This window comes from Acomys russatus, chromosome 24 (assembly GCF_903995435.1).
Source record: "Acomys russatus chromosome 24, mAcoRus1.1, whole genome shotgun sequence".
Lineage (NCBI taxonomy): Eukaryota > Metazoa > Chordata > Mammalia > Rodentia > Muridae > Acomys > Acomys russatus.
In genome coordinates, this window is record NC_067160.1 from 7,296,267 (window position 1) to 7,318,234 (window position 21,968).

At 41.0% G+C, this 21,968-nt stretch overlaps 1 protein-coding gene across 1 annotated transcript in view; it reads left to right on the top strand.

The window, feature by feature from the left end:
• Positions 1-21,968, top strand: part of Cerkl (ceramide kinase like) — a 105,482-nt gene that overhangs the window by 21,801 nt on the left and 61,713 nt on the right. Inside the window, exon 2 of the mRNA XM_051167129.1 lies at positions 21,139-21,381. Within this exon, the coding sequence (XP_051023086.1) occupies positions 21,139-21,381 (243 nt within the window). The remainder of the gene's footprint in view (positions 1-21,138; positions 21,382-21,968) is intronic.

Consider the following 21,968-nt stretch of genomic DNA (forward strand, 5'->3'; position numbering starts at 1 on the left):
AGGCTTAATTTACATTTAAGTACCCCCCCCCCCCCTGTGTGGGGTACCAGACTCTTGCTCCTACACCTAAACCACTGAGCAGCCACGGGAGAAGTGACCTGGGTGGACGTTCTCCTTCCTTCAGGTCTCAGCAAGCGACATTTGAGCTCAGTCAGAATTCTGACCTACATTTGCAAAGGCAGTGCTGTGTCGGTGTTACCTTAATCCATTGTGTTCCGGAGGGTGGAATATTAGAAAAGAGGCTGCCAGTATTTTTTTTTTTTTCAGCTATATTTGACCAGAAGTGATTTCTTCTGCCAGGTGGCTGTCTTTGGAAGACTCCCAAAGTTCCCTATGATCCCTATGTGAAGTCATAGGAAAGATGATTCAGAACAAGTCGTGATCCTGGAAAACAGCAGGATAGCCATGTCGAAATAATCTAAATTACTCAGATGACGTCATTGTATTAGAAGGTAGTGAAAAGTTAACTGGAGCTTTTGCTGAAACCTGCTTTGAAATGACTCCTCTGAGTATTAAATCATTTACTCTGTTAGTCATCCCCCCTTTAACACAGACTTAGAGCCTCTTCCTTATCTTGGCTCTGTGTGGCCCTGAAAACACAAAGCAACAGATGTTATATGCAGCATAATTGTATGTATCCTGGAAACATATCTTTACAAAGTGGGATTGGTTCTTGGGAAAACAAAAATCTGGCAAACAAAGAGCACTACCTTGCTGGTGTCAGCAGCCACGACTCTGGCTAGATTATAATAGTCCTGTGTAAGCAGTAACTGCACACTGCATGTTTCAGAGAAAGAAGAGAGTTCTAAAATACACCACCCTGAGTAAAGAGCAGCTTACTCGTCCCCTAAAGGACAGAGGAGAGGTCCTCACAGTTGAAGTTTTATGTTGGGGGGGGGAGGTTCTCTCCAGGGTACCAAGTCCGGCCAGGTTGATGATGAGGCTGGGAGTACAGCTGGTGAGGATGCTTGCTGCCTTGTGCTTATTTTAGTGCCCACTGCAAACGAAGTGTGCTAAGCAACTAACTGACCAGATCTTTGAACTTGTAGCATCTCAGCAATTCTTGAGTTGAGTTTGGTATTCTGGGCTCTATAGCCCCAGATGGTTGTTCAGCGTTGATATCTGTAGCATGTGATTGCTTCCCTCTGGTTCCACGTCAAAGCACTCTTTCCCTCTGGTGTTCACTACAGCACCATCCACTTAGGTCAGGGACAGAGAAGAATTGTCTAGATATCATTCTGAGAACTAATATGTGAGCCTTTTTTAATATGGGAGACTGCAAAGTTGTAAAGACTTTGACCAACATTTTAGAAGTTAATTGTGTTGGTTTTAGAGTCTGAGGCTTAAATAGCTGGGTTTGTAGTTGGTCACGATCTACTTATCCACTTAGCACCAAGATGACCTAATGTGTACTTGTTTATATTTTTCCCACAAAGTGATTTTGAAAATAAATGAAGCCTCCAGTACAGACATTATTTATACCACAAGGGGATCCTGACACAATTGTGCCATATATCTTATTTTGTATATTTTAGATGATCAGCCTGTATTTTGTTATTTATAATAATCTTACAGGTGGGCCATCACCTGGTTTACAATTCTTAGCAACCAAGCCTCCTATGTTGTTATGGCATAGTTTCCCCATCTCTGAGGAGCAAAGATGATGAATAGGGAGAATGACAGATTTCAAGGTTGCCATGCTATCTCATGTAGTGTTTCAGTGCTCAGAGCAGTGCTGTGTGCTGGGGTCTGGTCCCACAGTGCAAGAATACCTTCCTCCTAAGCACAGCGTGTATTTCCGGAACAAAGTTCAGGATCTACAGGAAAATCTCAGCTGTTGTTATCTATGTGCCTCTATGGAAAAACATGTGTTTGCCACATACGGCTTGTCGTCCTTGTGACTGAACACCTAACTCAGGTGACTCTTCTGAGCTCTCGGAGTATGAATGTCTGATGCTCTGAATAACATTGGCTCTTGTACGAGACTTAAATCTGCCTCAATCTTAGGCTCCGTTCTCTCAGGCTCATGCTGTCAGTTAGAGCAGGGGCTGTGTTTAATTTTCCCTGGGATTTAAATCACCTCTTATCTAAAACTCTAGAAGGGGAGGTGACACTGGCCAGTCCTTGCATCTTATCTCAAGAGACAAGAACTTCAGCTATTTGAATCCAACCGGAAGAGGCATCTGGGTATCATACAGCTCCTCCACCCCCTTTAAACTTGCTTATTTTCTCCACTAAATTGTCTCCTACAGGCATCATAGCACAATAGAATAACTTCCAAATGGATCTACTTACATCATAAGGACCATAAAATACTAACTCCTTACTTTACTCTTCTTGCTCAACTAGTAAATCAGGGGAGGAACTGATGGCAACTGTTATATGGATTTGATTCGTACTGCGTTCTATTAACCCTGACTAACAATATGTTGGATTTTTTTTAAGCATTACAAAACTCTATGGATTTTTAAATTTCATTTGTAGATTACTGTGGAAGGATAGGAAATCATTATTCAGCCAGTAAACTATGGGATTTTCTCATAAGAACTAACTTTGTGATCACAAAAATGCTCCAGCCTTTCCCCACTCTACAGGCAGGTACTTATTTTATTGACGGCTCCTCTAATGATACAGGGCGGATTCATGACCCAGATATTCATCAGTCTGTTTAATACTTCTTCTTCAGCCCAACAGGTGGGACTGGCTGTTATCTATCTATTACAGTTAATTTTTAAACCCTTAAATATCACTTCAGATTCTGCTTATGTTGTAGGATTATTTCCAACAATAGATGCGCACTCCTGCACAGTCTAACCTCCCTGGTTTTATTGTGGAAGGAGATAAGCAAGCTGATGCATTATCCTGCCCTATTTTTACTTCTCCAGAAGAAAATTGAGGAGGAGTATTACTGCAGATGGATCCACTGAAACATTATGGATTCCTTTTTGTCTCCTCTAGCCCAGCCCATCAAGGACATGCGGCTTATCCTTGTGACTGAACACCTTACTCATGGGACTCTTCCTAACCCTCAAGTATAAATTGTCTGATGCTCTGAATAAAGCTGGCTATTGCATGAGACTTTAGTCCGCCTCAGTTTTGGCTCTGCTCTCCTAGGTCCATCGGCTAGCTAGGGGAGAAAGCAGCACCACAGCTAACTTCATTTAATTCATGTTTTAATTATGTCTTCCATTATTTTCATTCTGAATCTATTCCTATTTTTTCTTTGTCCATAAACTTCCTCACGGAATCTTCTTATTGAGAGGCTTTTTGTGGTCTCTCTTGGGGAGAAACTGAGGATGCCCTCCTCTGTGAATCAGCAATTTGAAATAAGAATCTGATCAGGCTCCTGATAATGCTCACTCCCTCCTGTGCCTCCAACTCTTCCACCCCCACAGCTAATCCTCCTCACATCCTCAGGGTGTAACCTAGCAAACACTTCGCACAGAGCAAACACTAAAATTTGAAGCTGGATTATTGATGGAAGAGACACTTCTTGTCTCTATAACTTACAAATATAAAACTTATGCTTTCTAAATAACCTTTAGGACATTAGGGAGAAATACCAATTCAAGCATAATTCTTAAAGTGAATAAAATCAATTTACTCTTATATTGCTGTTCTCTAAACCAAGGGAAAACAAACCATCAGGCAATCAAAGTGGTCCAGGAGTGCTCTGGGTAGGCAGATCCCAGATGACAAGGGAAGAACCCGATTCTAGTGGCTCAGAAGGTGACTTCAGTGGCAGGGATGCAAGTCAGCTAGGTCCTCCATGTTCTCCTCTGCCTCCTGTAAGGATGTCACCCTCCCTGAGGATTCACCTCAAGAATGCCCTTCCCCTTTAACATGGCTAAGACATAGAGCCTGAGAAAGCATCTCTGTATCCTTTCTGAAATGGTTTTGGAATGAATTATCTCTTTAGGGGGAGCTTCTCAGTAGGATGATTCAATAGCCAGATCTTTTGTGGAACAATCCAGGAAGTGAGTAGTCCTGGTGGTTTTTCTGACAGGCATCTGGTACCTGGTAGTCACTAGTCCCAGACACCATCTCCAGAACTGCTCTCCTCTTTACCTTCTGGGTTCTCTTGGCTTCCTTTCCAGAACTATGTCTTCTGCTGAATTTTCTTGGCATTTTAAAAAATAGGGCAATCCATTCCTGTTTCAAGTTTTCTTTCTTTGCTATTCATTTTTCCTCTTTATTTTTCTAAAATTTATTTATTTATTTACTTACTTTATATCCTGATTGTAGCCTTCTCCCTCTTCTCCTCCCATTCCCATTCTCCTCCTCCCCCACCACATCTCCTACTCAGATAAGGGGAGTGCCCCCCCCATCACACCAGCACATCAAGTCACATCAGTACTTAGTGCATATTCTTCCCCTGTGGCCTGGCAAGATAACCCACCAGGGGGAAGTGACCGACAGGCAGGCAACAGAGTCCATGTCAGAGACAACCCCCTCTCTTTCTAGGGGGCACACATGATAGCCAAGCTGTCCATCAGCTACATATGTGTAAGGGGCCTAAGTCGAGTCCATGCATGGTCCTTGGTTGGTACGTCAGTCTCTGTAAATGCCCCTGGGCCCAGGTTAGTTGGCTCTGTTGGTCTTCTTGTGGAGCTCCTGCCCCTCCCCCATTTTATTCTTCCCCCCACTCTCTCACAAGACTCCCTGTTTTCCACCCAATGTTTGTCTGGGCGTCTCAGCATCTGTTTTTATATACCACTGGATGGAACCTCTCAGACAACAGCTATGCTAGGCTCCCATCTGCAAGTATAGCAGAATACTGAATGGTGTCAAGGGTTGACTCTCTCCCATAGGGCGGGTCCAGGTTGGGCCAGGCATTTGGACATTCCCTCAATCTCTGCTACATTTTTATTCCTGCACATCTTGTAGGCAGGGTACATTTTGGGTCAAAGTTTTTGTGGATGGGTTGGTGTTCCCCTCCCTTCACTTGGAGTCCAGTCTAGTTAGAGGATGGCCTCTTCAGTTAAAATTCATATACATGCTAATATGGTGTTTATAAGGCCCTGGATGGCCTATAATCAAATATTAGTATTCTTGAAAGAAACGTTAACATTACCCAGTCAAGGCAGGAGTCAGATATTTCAGTCTGTAAATTGTTTACTCTGAAAAACTTGAAGAATTCTGTTATCTTTATTTCAAGCATCTCTCAATTTTTGGTCCGTTGCAGGGGCTTCTCCTAAACCAATAAAGTTAGCTTTAAAACAATAAACTCTAGGCCTGCAGAAGATGACTCAGTTTGTAAAGTGTATGCTGCACAAGTGTAAGGATCTGAGTCTTATCCCCAGGTCCTACATAAAAATGCTGAACATGATGGCATATGCTTGTAGTTCACACAAGGGGAAAGTGGAGACAGGAGGATCTCTGGAGCTTGGCACATCAGCACAGCCTAGTCAGCAAGCCCCAGGCTCTATGAAGAGACTTTCTCAATAACAACCCAAGCAAGGTGGAGAGCTCCTGAAGAATAGACACCCGAGGTTCTCCTTTGGAGCACACACACACACACACACACACACACACACACACACACACACACACAGGAGTGAGCAAGAGAGAGAGACAGAGAGACAGAGACAGAGAGGCATTACAGAAGCATATGTACACACAAGCATACACACATGCATTTATATGCACACAAGCATATGTACACATATATAAGTATCTGTGTTCACATGGAATCATTTGTACCATCAATGTACAAGTATAAACACACACACAAATCACATCTCACTTGAAGATGGTCTTTTGTTGAAGACGGTGTGAGAAGTTTGAAGATTGCACCCTATTATTGCAAACAAGTACTACTTGCTTGGTGGTAGTTAAGCAAGCACTTAATAATATTAGAAATATCAGAAATACTTAATGGATCTTCTGTAAGTGAATGATTCATGCATTATGTCTTCTAATGCCTTGCAATATAACCAGTTGAATTCTGTTATTGATCTGTTATTGATCTGACATGTGGCCGTAAGTCATGTCTGAGAGTAATTTAATCCTCACTTGGCATTTTAACATTTATTTGTATCCCTTATATTGAAGAACTCATTTGTCGCTAAAGAAAATGAAGATAATAACTTATTGCAGTGTCATTTGTCTTATTTTGGCTGACAATTCACAAGAGAGAGCTAGGCATAAGTGGCAATTATAAAAAGAATCACTCTTCTTTCTGCAGTCAGAAAATTTTTATGTACTTCTAGAAATTATTCATCTTTCCCTTGTAGCTTCAGGACCGTAGTTGGAGTTGAATTGCTAAATTATTTTAAGGGTGCATAATAAATTGTTTATTTATAGTCAGTTGCCTTTACTCTTTGTATAGCAGTTTTCGGAACACTTTAGGTATCTTAAGAGAGATAGAAGAGTAGAAATCTCCTGATTCACTGGCTAAAATCCCTCTTCAAACAGGAGTTCTGTTTCTTTGCCTTTCTCTCAAAGACTTGATAGAGCAGATGCCATTTCATCTGTCATCTATCTATCGCTATCTATCTATCTATCTACGTACTACCTACCTACCTATCATTGTATCTATCACTCTATCTATCATCTACCTATCTACTCATCTGTCTGTCTATCTAACTTTGCAACTTTACTTCTTATTTTACATTACGGAGTAGCACTTTATTTTGGAGAACCATACGGTAGTAATTGTATTACAAAAGATAATGAACCCAAATACTAAATGTCCATGGCAAGTTGGCTTGCAGGTTTTAATGTGAGGTCAATACTTTGAAGGCCTTTCTTTCTGATTGCAGTGGCTTATATTTAGTAGTGTTCTTGTTAGTGAAATAAAAGACTCTTTAGCCACACAGGCACAGGTGGGCATCTTGGTAGCAAGCCCCATGCAGTGCAGCACATGGCACAGCCCCACATGGGGGAAAGAACATGCAGCTTGAGCGAGGAGTCATTTTATGGCTACTTTACTGTAGATTTGTGGTTTCCTTTTTCTTTTCTTTCTTTTTCATAGAAAAGCCTTTATTATCTGAGACAGTTATAGAATATAGCATTTAAAAATTAATGTTTATTATTTCTTTAATGTAGGCAAGAGGAATCCTAGAACCTATTTAGAAAACAGAGCTCTCCCACCTGCCCCTTGCTATCTATATAAATGATATTTTTTACTGTCCTTTATAATGTTGGCACCCTGTGCATATTAGATGTAATCAGGGCTGAAAGGAAACTTGAATCCATCTGGAAGCAATAAACTTTTCTAAAAGACTGCACAGTGTTATTTAATCCTGTGACTTCTCACTGTGAGTGAAATTAAGGTTTGATGCAGTTGTGTCACATCGTATTGATATCAAATTTATCTTTCTAAAAAAACTGACAGTAGTATTACAGCCCAGAGGAGAAGATGGCTTTCTGAAACCCTATAAGCCATTTTATGTCCATCACTTGCTAAATAGCCCAGCTAAACACATATAAGAAGTTATCTAGAGTATTTGCTTTCTTTAAAATTTTACATTATCAAGTAGTACTTTCTTGTCCCTATTTTTATTGTTAGCTTCTTATTGTAATACTGTATGTTAGAGATTATGTAAAGAACTTGTAGAAAAAAAACTATTTTCAAGCCATTTAACTTGGAACATATAAATACCATGCTTGTAAGATTAAGTTACAAATATCAAATTCAATTTTAATACCAGACTGTTTGAATTCTTTAAACATTTTTCAAAGAAAAAAATTGATCTCTAGTTTCATTATAAAATGACTCTTAAAATGTCATTTTATTTCAAATGTGTAGGTAGGGGCTAAAATATTTCATGTAAATAAGAGTTTAGATTAAACCAACTCATTAGCTCAACACTGAAAGTTTATTTTAAAAATTTATTAACATATATTAAATCATATTTTTAAAATTTTTTCTAGGTTGAAACCAATTGAAATTGAAAATACTAGAGTTGGGGAATTTGACTACATCTTATAGATAATTTTCTGATGTAGTGAATCATTCATATTGCATTTACTTGGCATTTATCAATGTCAGAAACAAATCAAAACCCAAATATATTTGTCACTGATAATCTTTTAATGGTAGAAACGAAATAAAAGCTCATATCGTGCAAATGCTTAGCATATTAAAAACAAACAAGAACTTTGTCTCGAATATCAGGTTGGGTTAAAAAATAACATGATAAATATTCTTGTCACTTCTTGCTTGCCTATGTTTCTGTATGTCTTAGGCTTGCAAATACTAATCAGGAAACAAATAAATAAATATGAATAGGTTTATATGGTCATGGTGAACTCACTGTTTGCTTTGGATGTTCAATGTATGTAGCTTCTGGAAATCTCTCATTTCTCTTCATCCTTCCTGTCTTCCACCATCTTAGCCACACAGTGGTTTGTTTACCCACAGTTTTGTCTCCTTATCAGGGAGGGCTCCAAGGAGCAGGCACCAGGAGAATGCTTATGCCTCTTTTCTAGCACTAACTTGTGGTCAGAATTTTGGCATCCTGCTCCTGGCTGGTTTGGCCTAGAGGTGAACACCATTCTGGTTCGAAGCCCAGTCCTCTAAGTAAAAACTGCTACTGCTTCCATCTCTCTGGCCTGGTTCTGCTGCTGCCTTCCAACAATGCAAATCCACTGGCCTGGAAGAGCTAGCCGGTCTGATAACTTCTTAGGCTCAAATGAGAGTCTTAAGGGGAAAACTACATGAAAAGGAAGATAAATCGCGTCTTTTAGTGTTTTTAACTAGTAGGGCCCTCTGGGCAACATAGAGGGACATATGATATTGTCACTGTGAGTGCTGGAAAGCCAAGGGACAATTAGCTTGCACTGGCATCACATTGGTTGACACTAATGCATCGTTGAAAGCAAAGAAAATATGACTAGCCATGAGGTCTTCCCAAAAGACGAAGACTGAGTTGGCTTGGACTGTGGAGTGGCAGTGCCTGCTAAGCTCTAAGCCCACGTGCAGACTGCCTTCTTCAGGGTCCACCATAGTTGAAATGTAAAATGTTCTCATGAACACAATGTGTTTTGTTTCAACACTTGGTTCCCAGGTGGAGTCTCTATTTGGGGAGGTTTCAGAACATTTAAGAAGGGTTCTAACTAGAGGAAGCGGGTCACTGGAGGGCAGTGTACTGGCAGCCTTTATAGTATGGCTCAGCTGGCTTCTGTCCTGATGATCAGCCTATTTGCTGACTGTAGACCCGAAGTAGCCAAACTGTGGGCTACCCGCATGCCTTTGCTGTCACAATGGACCATGTTCTTTACACTGTAAGTCAAAACAAATCTAATTCCCCCAACTTGATTCTATCCGGCATCCATTCACAGTGTTGGGAAAGTAGCTAATGTACACTGTAAGGGAAGGACATGCTATCATTGTTGTAACAGATCCAGGCTAACAAATTGAAGGGCACAAACCTTTGAACTCGTTTCTGTTCTCAAGCAGACAGCTGTCCATAAGGTCAAAATACAAAAGTAATAGCACTTTAATATAGAAAAGAATTACCTGAAATATAGTAAATGATCAAACATATTAAAACAAAAGAAAAATAAAGCTTTTGTGCTTGCCTTAAACTATTACATTCTCATTTAGCCCTAACTGTGGCATAAGTCTTGAATCATTTGGTTACTGTGGAAAATGAATACAGAAAATGCACGCACTGCCACAGGTAACCTCTGATGTGTGGTTGTTGAGTAGTTCTGGTCTGTAAGACTCAGCAATGAGGGATATTCCTGGGGCTAATAGCTTAATGAGATGGGAGAGTTAATGTTTGAATAGGCTAGAGTCAAGGAGGCATTGCATTTGCCAGGAAATGAAGGAGCAAAGGTTCAGAGGTGGCCATGCACATGTGTGATTAAGGTCCATCCCATTCACCTCTGTGCTTACTGGCAGCATTTATTGAGAGACCAACCCATTTGCAAAGCACCGAGGGAAGTGCTAGGATACGGGAAGTGGAGATGAGGACAAACATGGACACATTGCCAGAGGCTCATGAGGCATGCATATGACAGTCATCCGGTGTGCTATCAGTCACCAGTGTGTACAACTTGGAAAACATATATGAACTGATAAGGCCAAACAAATAGCTTGATTATGAGATTAGAGTGACTCCATTATGGTCATATCTTCTGTGAGTGTCGTTTGTGGAGCCCTCCATCCTTGAGTTTATCAATGTTTCTATTAAGGGATAGAGATGGAAGTGACACAGGAAAGAGCACAGACAGACAAATATGAGCACAATAAGTTAAGTAATAAATGGTCCCAGCAGAATGGGCACAGGAGTACCCTTCCTGAAGGAATGACAAAGCCTGATCATGTTGTATAAAATCACTCCATAAATCTGAAATAACTTGAAGTATTTATAATCCATCAGATTTAATATATAAAAGAAACCTGCATCACACCAAAAAAAAAAAAAAAAGTAACAATAAAGCCGTTACAAAGTGACAAAAGATAAAAGCATGCTCTTAAGGTTGTGTCTTGAGGTCATTCCAAATATATACACATATATATCAAGGTTTCTTAACCTTTGAAATGGGGCAAATTAAATTATTGAAAACCGCCAAGAGATGCTATTTATATAAGTTATATCACTGATGTTTGTTATGTTATAAAGACACTTTAGAATGTTAATTAAGAGGCTGGGACTATAGTTCAGCAATGAACTGTTTGTCTGGCACACAGAAGGCCCTAGACTGGATACCCAGCATCAGAGAAAAATAAAAATAATAGTATTTTATAGTAATCGGCCTGCTACATGTTTATATATGCATATACATATGATACATATTTATGATACTTTGCTAAATAATACAATCACAGTGCCACTGTTTTCACTATCTCATAGTTTTGGGACTCTCTTTAACATCTGGTGGGATAGGAAAGAGTTGGCCTCTCTTGTTCTTGCTTCAGTCTGCTGTGGATACTTGTTTTGGTTGGTGTGCAGAGGAAAATCCAGCTTTACTGAAGTGTAGGAGAGGAAAACGCTTCACACTAGCCCGTACCCATCGTGCCGAGACCACAGCAGAGCACACTGAGGACTGGCTTCTTATAGGCGAAGTATAACGTAGCATCCGAACAGCTTCAAGTGCTTGATCTCACTCTGCTGTTTTAGCAGACTGATCATGCATTGTTTTTATAATGTCCACTTTGGCCATTCGGAAAACTCGGCTTCTGTAATATAGATTTGCGACACTGATATATTTTATTGTAAAATACTTTTAAGTCAAATGTACTAGTAATTCTTGCCAAGCTCTCCAGAAGTTTCCCTTTAGAAGGGACGCTGTAAAGCCCTTTGCAGAACATCCATCTTTTAGAAAGCCCTGAGTGATTTCCCTCAGAATCCTGTGTTTTATTATGGATAGTTCGTTCAGTTGTTTTCTTTGGCCAGCTTTTTTTTTTTTTTTTCATTTTCCAGAGAATGTTTGACAAATAGCTGTGACCGAATGTGATAGCCTTCACTGTCTGCAGGTCTTTTGCTCAGGCTGGCCTTGAACATTTTATGTAACCAAGAATAACCTTTAATTTCTCATCCTCCTGCCTTCACCTCCTGGGTGCTGAGATTACAAATGTGTCCTTCCACACCTGCTTCTATGTGGCTGGGGCTTAACCCAGGGGAGGGCCCCACATACGCTAAGCAAGCGCTCTCCCCGCTGAGGTGCATTACCAGGCAGTTGGTCTTCTACATAAAGATTATGTCCCACGATAAATGGGAAGGTCAGTGGCAGCTCAGGTGATGTCAGGGCCATCAGTCACTGTGTTTGCAGCAGTGGTGCCTTATGTACACTTGGCATATGAGGTCTAAAATTTAATAAACAGTTTTCTTTGCTCACCAAGAACCACTAATGGAGAATGCAGGAGATTATTAGTCACACCGAATGGTTCTTGTCCGTAGCTGTGCCAAAAGCGGGTGCTTAGCCACTCTTGGTTTTGCACAAGTACAGCCATGGACATGGCAGGCAGTGGAGTTCAGTCTCCCTTAGCAGCATAGAAACTGGTGTTTCTTGTGCCCTAGACGTCTACGATTGAGAGCTACTGAGGGAGCTGTTTGTTTTCTCTTGAGCATTTAAATGACTTACTTTGCCCATTCTCCTCATGTATCTGCCTGTATAGCACTGAAAGCGTAGGCCTATCTTTTTTTTTTATTAGTGCCAGAGATGTAGAGATGACTCAGAACTGGCGAAGCTATCTGGAACGTAAATAAACAATATAGCAAGAGATAGCCTTAGCACAGAGGATTGTGTGGTACTGCAGTCAAAGCCCAAGTTTTGTTTTTGTTTATTTTTTTTAACCAACACTTTATTTTCTAATGCCAATTTTGTGATAATTATGATTAAATGTAGACTGTGGTTTTTAATTACTTCATTTTGGGTGTTGTTCTGAATAAAGAACTGGCAATTTTTTTTTTTTGGCATTTTTATCTGTATTTTAAAATCCAAGCAACAGGAGAATGTTTAAATTTTCTTGACTTTTCATTAATTCATTGTGAACTTGATGCAAAATGCCATTACATCCTCCAGTGTTTAAGATCTTCAGAGACATATTTGGGGTGCTTACACTTGACAGAAAGAAATAAGCAGAAAGAAATCTACAGGCGAAAGTATCATCAGTACTAAATTTGATCTAGTAAAACTCTGAGGCTGATAGTGGACTGGGGATTTCTGGTTTTTCTCTCAAAATATCATGGAAGTTTCCTAATCTTTTTAGTAGATAAGAATGCTGCTCTCCATGGCTCCCTTTTGCTATGCATGTGTGTTTGGGGTGTGAGAGCCTCTGCCAGCACACGCTACGCCATGTTCTCCAGGAGAGCAGTACATTGAGGCAGGTTTTCAGTTGACTACAGGATCGGCTCTATTTGTCTAAACCCTAGTTTAACCTAATTATTAACAATTACGTTGTGTTTTCTTCTTACAATTAGAGTGTATTCAAATTTATTGGTCCCCTGCTTCACAGATTTATCTCAGTATGTGGTGTATTCAAACAGAATTTTGTATTTTTAATTAGGGGATTAGATAAGTAATTCTGAAGAGAAAAAAAAAAAACCCCACCAAAACTGTTAGGCATCACATTGCCTAACCATCTAATATGCACTGTGTGTGCGTGTGTGTGTGCGCGTGCGTGTGTGCGCGTGCGCGTGCGTACACATGCACGCATGGCTGCCTGTGTGTGTCCAGGGTGTTGTGTGGAAGCCATCTCTCCAGCAAGCTGTTTTTCAGGCAGCGTTTAAAAAAGTAGACATGTGGGGGAACTGTGAGCACAATTAGCACCAGGCAGATAAACCCAGCTTTAATCCTGTTTACGGTCCGCATCAGGCAGATGTGCCAAGATTGAGGCAGACAAGCCCTGGGCTTACAGTAATATTTTTAAAAGTGCCACTCACCGTCCTATTTTTGTTAAACCTTTGCTCAATATCCTTAAGCATCTTTGGCTTTGCTCTCCTTATTTGCCACCATAACCCACTTTGAGCAGGTCCTGCTTTGCTCTCATGGTGACAGGGTAACCTGCCAGGAAAGGTTATCTTTATTCCCTGTAATTAAATTGGCTCCCCCTCCCCCAAGAAGATACAATAGGAAGTGGGTGCCGAATTAAATAAATAGCGTGCTATCCAATAGACGCATACTTAAATCCCTTGCAAGAACAGATGGTCCCAGTATCTCTGTAAGTAATGTGAGAGGACAGTTAGTGTTCTGAAGCGACTAGTAACAACCAATATGATGCTAACGAGCCAATAGATTTCAAATAATAACCCACATGCCACCAAGCAGAGCTGTGCCTGGCCTTTGAGGAGTTAACGTTAGTAGCCTGCAAAGCAGTGCCTGTGTTTATATCTTCTGATGTCAAATATGAGCTTATATATGAGGTTTTACTCCAGAGTCTCCACAACAAAAGTGCCACTTATCCTTAAGGCAAAGAAAAGCCATATTTAAAAGACACGCCCAGAAGTCAGAGAGCGGTGCCTCTCTTTGGAACTCTACTTTACAGGCCAGTTATATTAGGTTGTTCTAGGAAATATGACCTTCATCTGTAATTATGAAAACATTTGCTTTCCTTGTGACAGAAACTGTCCTGGGAGTGGCCAGTGTGAATCTGTGCAGCTACTCTGGAGAAGGAAATCCAAGCAGAGATTTGGGAATTAACCCCTTTGTTCAGCACTTAAAATAGCTCATTTATTTTCAAAAGCCTCTTTCTGATTCATTTGTAAAATAAAATGAGTCCAAGTCATTCTTAAAATAATCCTTAGAGATAGGTAGTCAATCTTTATAGAATCAAAATTTCTTTTGTTCTCTTTGCTCGCGTTTGTTATATTTGTATATCCTAAGAATGTCCGAAGGGTGTCCTGGAGTGGTGGGTGAGGAGAAATAATGACCCAAGATATTCAGTTTATCCCATCAGATAATCTCCAGAAACTTTAGCTTGTCTTGAGGCTAGCCTGAGGGCTTTCCACTGGGAGCTGGGAGAAGACCTTCATTAACCTGACATCTAGGAGGCTGGGGTTTTGTCACCCAGAGCCAGCAGATGTACTGACTATTGCTTACAAATGTCAAAAAACTAAAAGGTACAGCCAATCGCAACCCACTCTGATGATTAAACATTCAGGTCGAAGCCTTAAGATAAAAATATTTCAAAGACAAGCACACAGAATTTTAACATGCTTTTTTGGATCCAAAACAATAATCTTCTGCTACACCAACAGATTTCATGAAACCCACACTCTCTTATTGCACACCTAAGTTGTTTCCAAGGTTTATCTATATGATGCTTGGGGGAACTTTCTTTTACCTCAGCTGTATTTATTATTTATTCTTTTGGAGTCAATTCTGAAAAGTACATTCCTGCATCAGAACCACACATTTCCTTCCCTCCTTCCTCTCCTCTCCTTCCTCCCCTTCCTCCTCTTCCTCCTCTCCCTTCCCCTCCTCTCCTTTCCCCTCCCCTCCCCTCCCCTTCCTTCCCTTGCTCTCCCCTGCTCTTTCTTCCCTCCTTCCCTCTCTCCCTCCCTCCCTTTCTCCCTCCCTCCCTCCTACCTTCATGGTACATGTCCCAGGGTACCATGTGGAGTCCAGAGGAGAGTTTTCAGGAGTTGCTCAGAATTCCTTGCCAGCCTTAGTAGGAAGCCTCTTTCCCCACTGAGCCATCATGCCCCCAATTTCCCCATTTCTACACTTAAAATTACAGTACTGCTGATTACTGGATGGGAAAGCTAATGAAGATTTGTAAGGGAAAACTCAATCTCATGTTCTGCTCTCGATCTTTTTTTTTTTCCAGTGAACTCAGTTTTTTATTTTATTTATTTATTTTTAATATATTTTATTAATTTATTCATATTATATCTCAATTGTTTTTCCATCCCTTGTATCCTCCCATTCCTCCCTCCCTCCCATTTTCCCCTTACTCCCCTCCCCATGACTGTGACTGAGGGGGACTTCCTCCCCCTGTATATGCTCATAGGGTATCAAGTCTCTTCTTGGTAACCTGCTATTCTGCCTCTGAGTGCCACCAGGCCTCCCCACCCAGGGGGTGTGGTCAAATATGGGGCACCAGAGTTCATGTGAAAGTCAGTCTCCACTCTCCACTCAACTGTGGAGAACGTCCTCTCTGTTGACTAGATCTGGGTAGGGGTTCGAAGTTGACTGCATATATTGTCCTTGGCTGGTGCCATAGTTTGAGCAGGACCCCTGGGCCCAGATCTGCCCATCATAATGTTCTACTTGTAGGTTTCTAGGACCCTCTGGATCCTTCCATTTCCCCATTCTCCCTTGCTTCTCTCACCTAGAGTCCCAATAGGAAGTCTTCCCCTCTGTCCCACTTTCCTGGTAAGTGAAGACTTTCATGGGACATGCCCCTTGGGCTAGTGTCCAGATATAAGTGAGTGTATACCACCCTGCTCTCAATCTTATCTGTCTCAAATGGTACCTGGCATTAAGCATCTTCTGCAGTTATTTCTTGAGTTTCTTTCTAAGTATCCTATAAGCGGGTTCAGTATCCCCATCCTGACAATGACTGTGTAACTTTCTTTTGTTGCATGCATTCTTTCTTCTTAGTGTCAATGTCTTTCTGGATGGGGACATACCAGTGACACTTGTTCAATTAAGAGCTACAGAAGGCAGCCATGATTTTATTCCACCATCCTCCAATTGAAGGAGACTAGGATGGCTTCTGATAATTTTGTCATCGTGAATATTGCTGCAGTTGACATTTGGAAACCTTTTGATACTCACTCACAACCTGCTACCCAGCGGCTGCCATTGGCGCACTCTTGCCAGCACCACAACCACTTCCTTTTAGCTCCGCCATCGTCCATCCTTACTTTTGATCCCACTCCAATCTAAAAGGCAAAGAGTGGAGTCTTGTTGTTTGAATTTGCATTTCTTTGATTACTAATTAGGGTGAACTCTTTCATATGTTTGTTGGTTGATTTGCATCCCCTCTCTTGTGGAATCCCTGCCTGAGTCTTTCATGTACTTTTCCATGAAAGTGTTGCAAATAACTCTCTTTGACCTTTGCTCTCTTTGTGACTTTTCTTCATGAATCTTTAGGACTTTTAAAGTGATTAAATAAATTTTAGGCCAGGTGAGTTGATCTATGCACGTCTGACTGTTTTGTTATGCTTGACATATTTCTAACTTAAGGTTATATAAATTTCTAATCTGAAAATATTGCTGCAAATTAATTATGAGATAAGGTTTTATTTTTATCTCTTCAAATGAGTAATAAGTTTCCAACCACTTTCCCCACTTTCCACATAGTTTAGGTCCCACAATAGGCACATTAGTGAATTTTCAAATGTGTAGATATCTTTCTCTGGTCCACTTGTTTCTGTGTCTAGATATTGAAATTATTGCAATTTTGCAAATTATACCTGCTGGGAAGGCAATCGTCTTCATTGTTTTTAGATCCCCTTTCTAGCTAATGCAGCCTGTTACTCCCAGAGAACTTGCAAATTATTTGAACATGCTCCTTGCTCATCCAAACATAAAAAAATTCCATTGGGGTTCTGGCTGAAGTTGTACATTAATGTTCTTGAACAATGAGACTGTAGACCTGTATGGCATGTAGTCGTGGAGCTTAGCATGTCTCCATTCACTCATTTGTTTCTCAGTGAATTTTTTTTTCAGGTAAGAATCATGCACTTACGGTACATCACTCTTTTCTACAAAGTAATTCCCAAGGTTTTCTTTCTTTCTTTTTTAATTATTATGATTTATTCATATTACATCCCTCTTGTTATCCACTTGCTCTTATCTTCCAGTTCCCACCCCACGTTGGCAGGGGGAGGAGATCTGGGACCGCCTCTGACACACATACTCTGGTACCAGTGACTTGATCTCTGCCTCTTGGCTGGTGGCCTTTGCAGCACACAGAGGAAGGGGATGCAGGCTACTGAGATGAGATGAGACCTGATAGGCCGAGGACAGATGGGGGAGGAGCCATTCCAGAGGTCTAGGGGAGGGGAATAGGGCTTCCTCCCTCATTCAACTCCTGCATCAATTATTGCTAGCTTATTCAAAGGTATATTTTGCTGATTGATTAGGAATTTTTTTCTTCCCCATTATATCTTCTTGGATGTAGGTATATTTGCATTTTCCTTATATCTAATGATTAAGTTGATTCACATAAATCTTGTAAAACATTATATTATAGCCTGTAATTCAAGTTGAGTTTTCCTTCTCATCAATTATGTCATTTTATTTCTTTTTTATTTTTTTCTTTCTTTCTTTCTTTCTTTTTTTTTTTTTTTTTTTCTTCTTTTTGGTTTTTCGAGACAGAGTTTCTCTGTGTAGCTTTGGCTGTCCTAGACTCACATTGTAGGCCAGGCTGCCCTCGAACTCACAGGGATCCACCTGTCTCTGTCTCCAGAGTGCTGGGATTAAAGGCGTGTGCCACCACCACCTGGCTGTCATTTTATTTCTTAAGTACTCAGCCAGGGTGTCTAGCACGTGAGCAGTAGCAAGGGTGGTGGTAGGCATTCTTGTTCCTATAAAGGCATCTCTGTTTTTGATTACCAAGTGTGATGTTAGCTATTGGTTAATATTTATGATCCCAATGTGTGACATATAAGAGGTTTAAGAACGATTCTTTAAATAATTAAGCAGAACACAGGCATATTGAAGAATTCAAACTATGTGGTATGAGATTACAAATTAAAATTGTGGGGTTTACCTTTTTTTTTTTTTCTTAGTGGCTATTTTATTTTCTCCCTTGCTTTTCTTCCTTTCTTTTCCCCTAGGCATATTTCTTGCATGTTTTACTGTATAAAACTAAATGATTAATTAACACAGGTTGTAACCAATATTATAAGATTAGCCAGGAGATTATTAGCAACACACATAAAACATGGATTTGATGCCAAGATTATTTGAAATACTTCTACTGATGAGTGACAGCTGAGCAACCAAGAAGAAATGAGGAAAAGAAGTGGGAGGGAACCGCCCTCTCTGTGTATGGCGTGTCTGTGTATATTGTCTGCATGTGTGTGCTGTTGTGTATGGCATGTCTGTGTATATTGTCTGCATGTGTGTGCTGTTGTGTATGGCATGTCTGTGTATATTGTCTGCATGTGTGTGCTGTTGTGTATGGCATGTCTGTGTATATTGTCTGCATGTATGCGCTGTTGTGTATGGCATGTCTGTGTATATTGTCTGCATGTGTGCCCTGTTGTGTATGGCATGTCTGTGTATATTGTCTGCATGTGTGCCCTGTTGTGTATGGCATGTCTGTGTATATTGTCTGCATGTGTGTGCTGTTGTGTATGGCATGTCTGTGTATATTGTCTGCATGTGTGCACTGTTGTGTATGGCATGTCTGTGTATATTGTCTGCATGTGTGTGCTGTTGTATATGGCATGTCTGTGTATATTGTCTGTATGTGTGCACTGTTGTGTATGGCATGTCTGTGTGTATTGTCTGCATGTGTGTGCTGTTGTTTATGGCATGTCTGTGTATATTTTCTGCATGTATGCGCTGTTGAGTACACATGCATGTGGTGTCAGATGTCAACATGGGGTATCTCCTCTGTTGCCCTCCAGCTTTTTGAGACAGAGTCTCTCACTAACCAGCAGCTCACCAATTTGACTAGACTGATGGCTAGCCAGGAGCTGGGATCCACCTGCCTCTGTCCCCTCCTTCCCAAAGGGCTATAACTGTGCACTGCCTACACCTGACTTTTATTTAGCTACTGGGTAACTCACATCCTTCTGCTTGTACATCAAGTTCTTTATGATTAAGCCTCAGCCCTCCCCCCAAGCCATGAAATAACACATCTTAATAAATACAAGTGGAAAATAAGAAGATGTTTCACTAAGTGGTTGAATAATAGACTTAGGGGGAAATACCCATAGATAGGCCAAAACAAGTTCCTCACCTGAGTGACGTTTACTTGCGTCTCCCCAGAAGCACCTCCACATGGAAGACAGGCTTAGCTTTGCAGACAGTTGACCACATAGTCTGTTATGGACCACTGGGTGAGGGTTTCCTTGAGCTTTTGATGCACCCATTTTCCTTCCCCATTGACAAGATCCAACTCCCTCACACATTGCAGGGAGTTTGCTCACAGACCCGCTTGCCTGGCACTCATGCACAACTCCTAATAAGCTCAGCATGTACAAACATACGACCCCTCTCTGGGCCTGAGCCTGGTTCCCTTTGCCGCACTGGGAAGTGCTTGCTAAGGGGACACAAACAAGAATCACCTGAGGAAAAGGAATCTCAATTTAGGAATTGCCTTTATCAGATGACTGTTGGCAAGTTGGTGCTGTGCTAGCCAGGATTGAGTTTCTCATGCCTTCCTCCCCAGGACTCCTCGAGGAACCTCTAAATACTGTTCAGCTATGAGAAACCAAATCTACTCTCAAAGACACCTGTAGGTTCTGTAAAGCAAAGGAGTCAGGCTGCAGGGATGAGTCAGTGGGATACAGGTTTTAGGATCAAAATACAATGACCAATTTATTTGACTGGAAGATGAAGAATATAAAAAGGCATACTGTTGATATAACCAAGCAAGATGATGGAAAGCATGCTGGGACACCATCTTCTAAGATTGGCCCAGGGACTTTTGTCCAGGAGTAATAACTGAGGTAAATACTTTTATGAAATTACCAAGTGTTCTGCAGTTTTCCTCTTATTCCCTCACAAGAACACAGAGGAGTTCTGAGGACCATGGTCTGGGTGTGATGCCCGGTCATCGTGTGTGTGTGTGTGTGTGTGTGTGTGTGTGTCCCGTGTTTTTAAAAAAAAGGTATTTTGGTCAAACAGTTTCACTCTATCAGTTTAGGTGGTGACTGTAGTAATATGGTTGTCTTACCTTCTTTGCTATGCAATGTCTAGATGCCAGAGAAAACCCCCCACAGAATCGACCCTGGGAGAGAGCTGATTCTTATGTCCCCGAAAAAAGCTCAGCAGTCAGTTGCATCCAGGCCTGAAACCAGACCCTTCGAAAAGTGACAGATTTGAAAAATGGACTTGAGTTTACCTGATCTCCCTGCTGCCTACCTAATGGTGGAGAAAAGCAATTTTCTTGTCTTGTTTTCTGGAGCTTCCATGTGCTCAGTGAGCAGCAGCCAGGCTAGACTCGACTCTGTGGCTAGGAGAGGAGGCTCCACTCCTTGATGAGGCTTGCAACGAAGCCTTGGCAATTAAAGCTACAGAGTGCCTCCATCTTCGTGGTTACGTTTCTTCCCAGGCTTCAGGGACTCCTAACACTGCGTCATGCATGCACAGGCATACACACATATGTATGCTTCTTGGAATACTTTGTTATGTGGGCTTGGCTGATAGAGATGCTGGCTGTTTTTTATGTCCCCATGAATGTCTCTGCTTGTTTTAAATGAGCTGGGAGTAGCGTGATCCCTCTGAGGCTTCCTTTGAAGCCTTGCAAGACCCACAACAACCTTCAGTCGCTCACTAATGAGGCCCTCTAATTCTGTGCCCTGCTTTGCCCTAAACAGTTGCTTTCTGCTTTCATAGCATACGCAGACATGTGGCTTCAGCAGTAATGCGTCTTTCCTTTACTAAGCCATCATAGACTCAGGATGACTCCTCATCATCATAGACTTACCATGAGCAAAGCCAGTGTTTTCTATAAGTAATGCTAATTTATTACTAAAATGTTGCTTTGTTTACACATTGGGTGTCTTTAAGATTCTGAAGGTCATAAGTGCGAGCCTTTCATTTCTCTGTTAGGTGGCTCCACGTGTGATCTGCTGGGCAAAGAAGAGTCCCTAGAACTTGAGGACATATTCTCTGTGAGGCTGAAGAGGCGCTGTTCTGTAAAGCAGCTTGGCAGAGGCACGCTGTTGGGCATCACACTTTTCATCTGCTTGAAGGAGCCCCAAAACAAATTAAAGGACTCCACCCTTGATCTTATTAACTTAAGTGAAGACCACTGCGACATATGGTTCCAGCAGTTTAAGAAAATTCTAGAAGGTAAGTACTCATCACAGGAATGTTCAATGAATGTAGGCCTCCTTGATACAGGTAAGTGTCATCACATGTCAGGGGCTGGAGATCTGACTCTGGTTAAGAGCACTGGCTAGTCTTCCAGAGGACCCAGCACTCACATGATGGCTCACAAACATCTGTAACTCAAATTCCAGGAGATCTGAGGCCCTATTCTGGCCTTCATGGGCACCAGGAATGCACATGGTACACAGACATACATGCAGGCCAAACTCATACTCATAAAAATAAAAATAAGATGATTTTTAAAATCACAAGTTATTTCTCTTTGAACATTGGATTGTACTGTGGGTGCGCCTTTCTGTTTCTAGTCTTATTTTCATCCTGAGGGGCATCATGTATCTTGTCAGGTGTTTCTTATATCAGCTGGGAAAATCATTTAATTTTTCCATTTACTTTGTCGATGTGACTGACATAGTACAGTGATTGATAATTGTGTATTCAACTATGTTTGCATTCATTAATAAATCTCAGTTTGTCATAGCACATAATTCTTTTACTATGCTATTGGATAAATTTGGTACAACTTTAAGAATTCTTCCGTAAGTATCCAT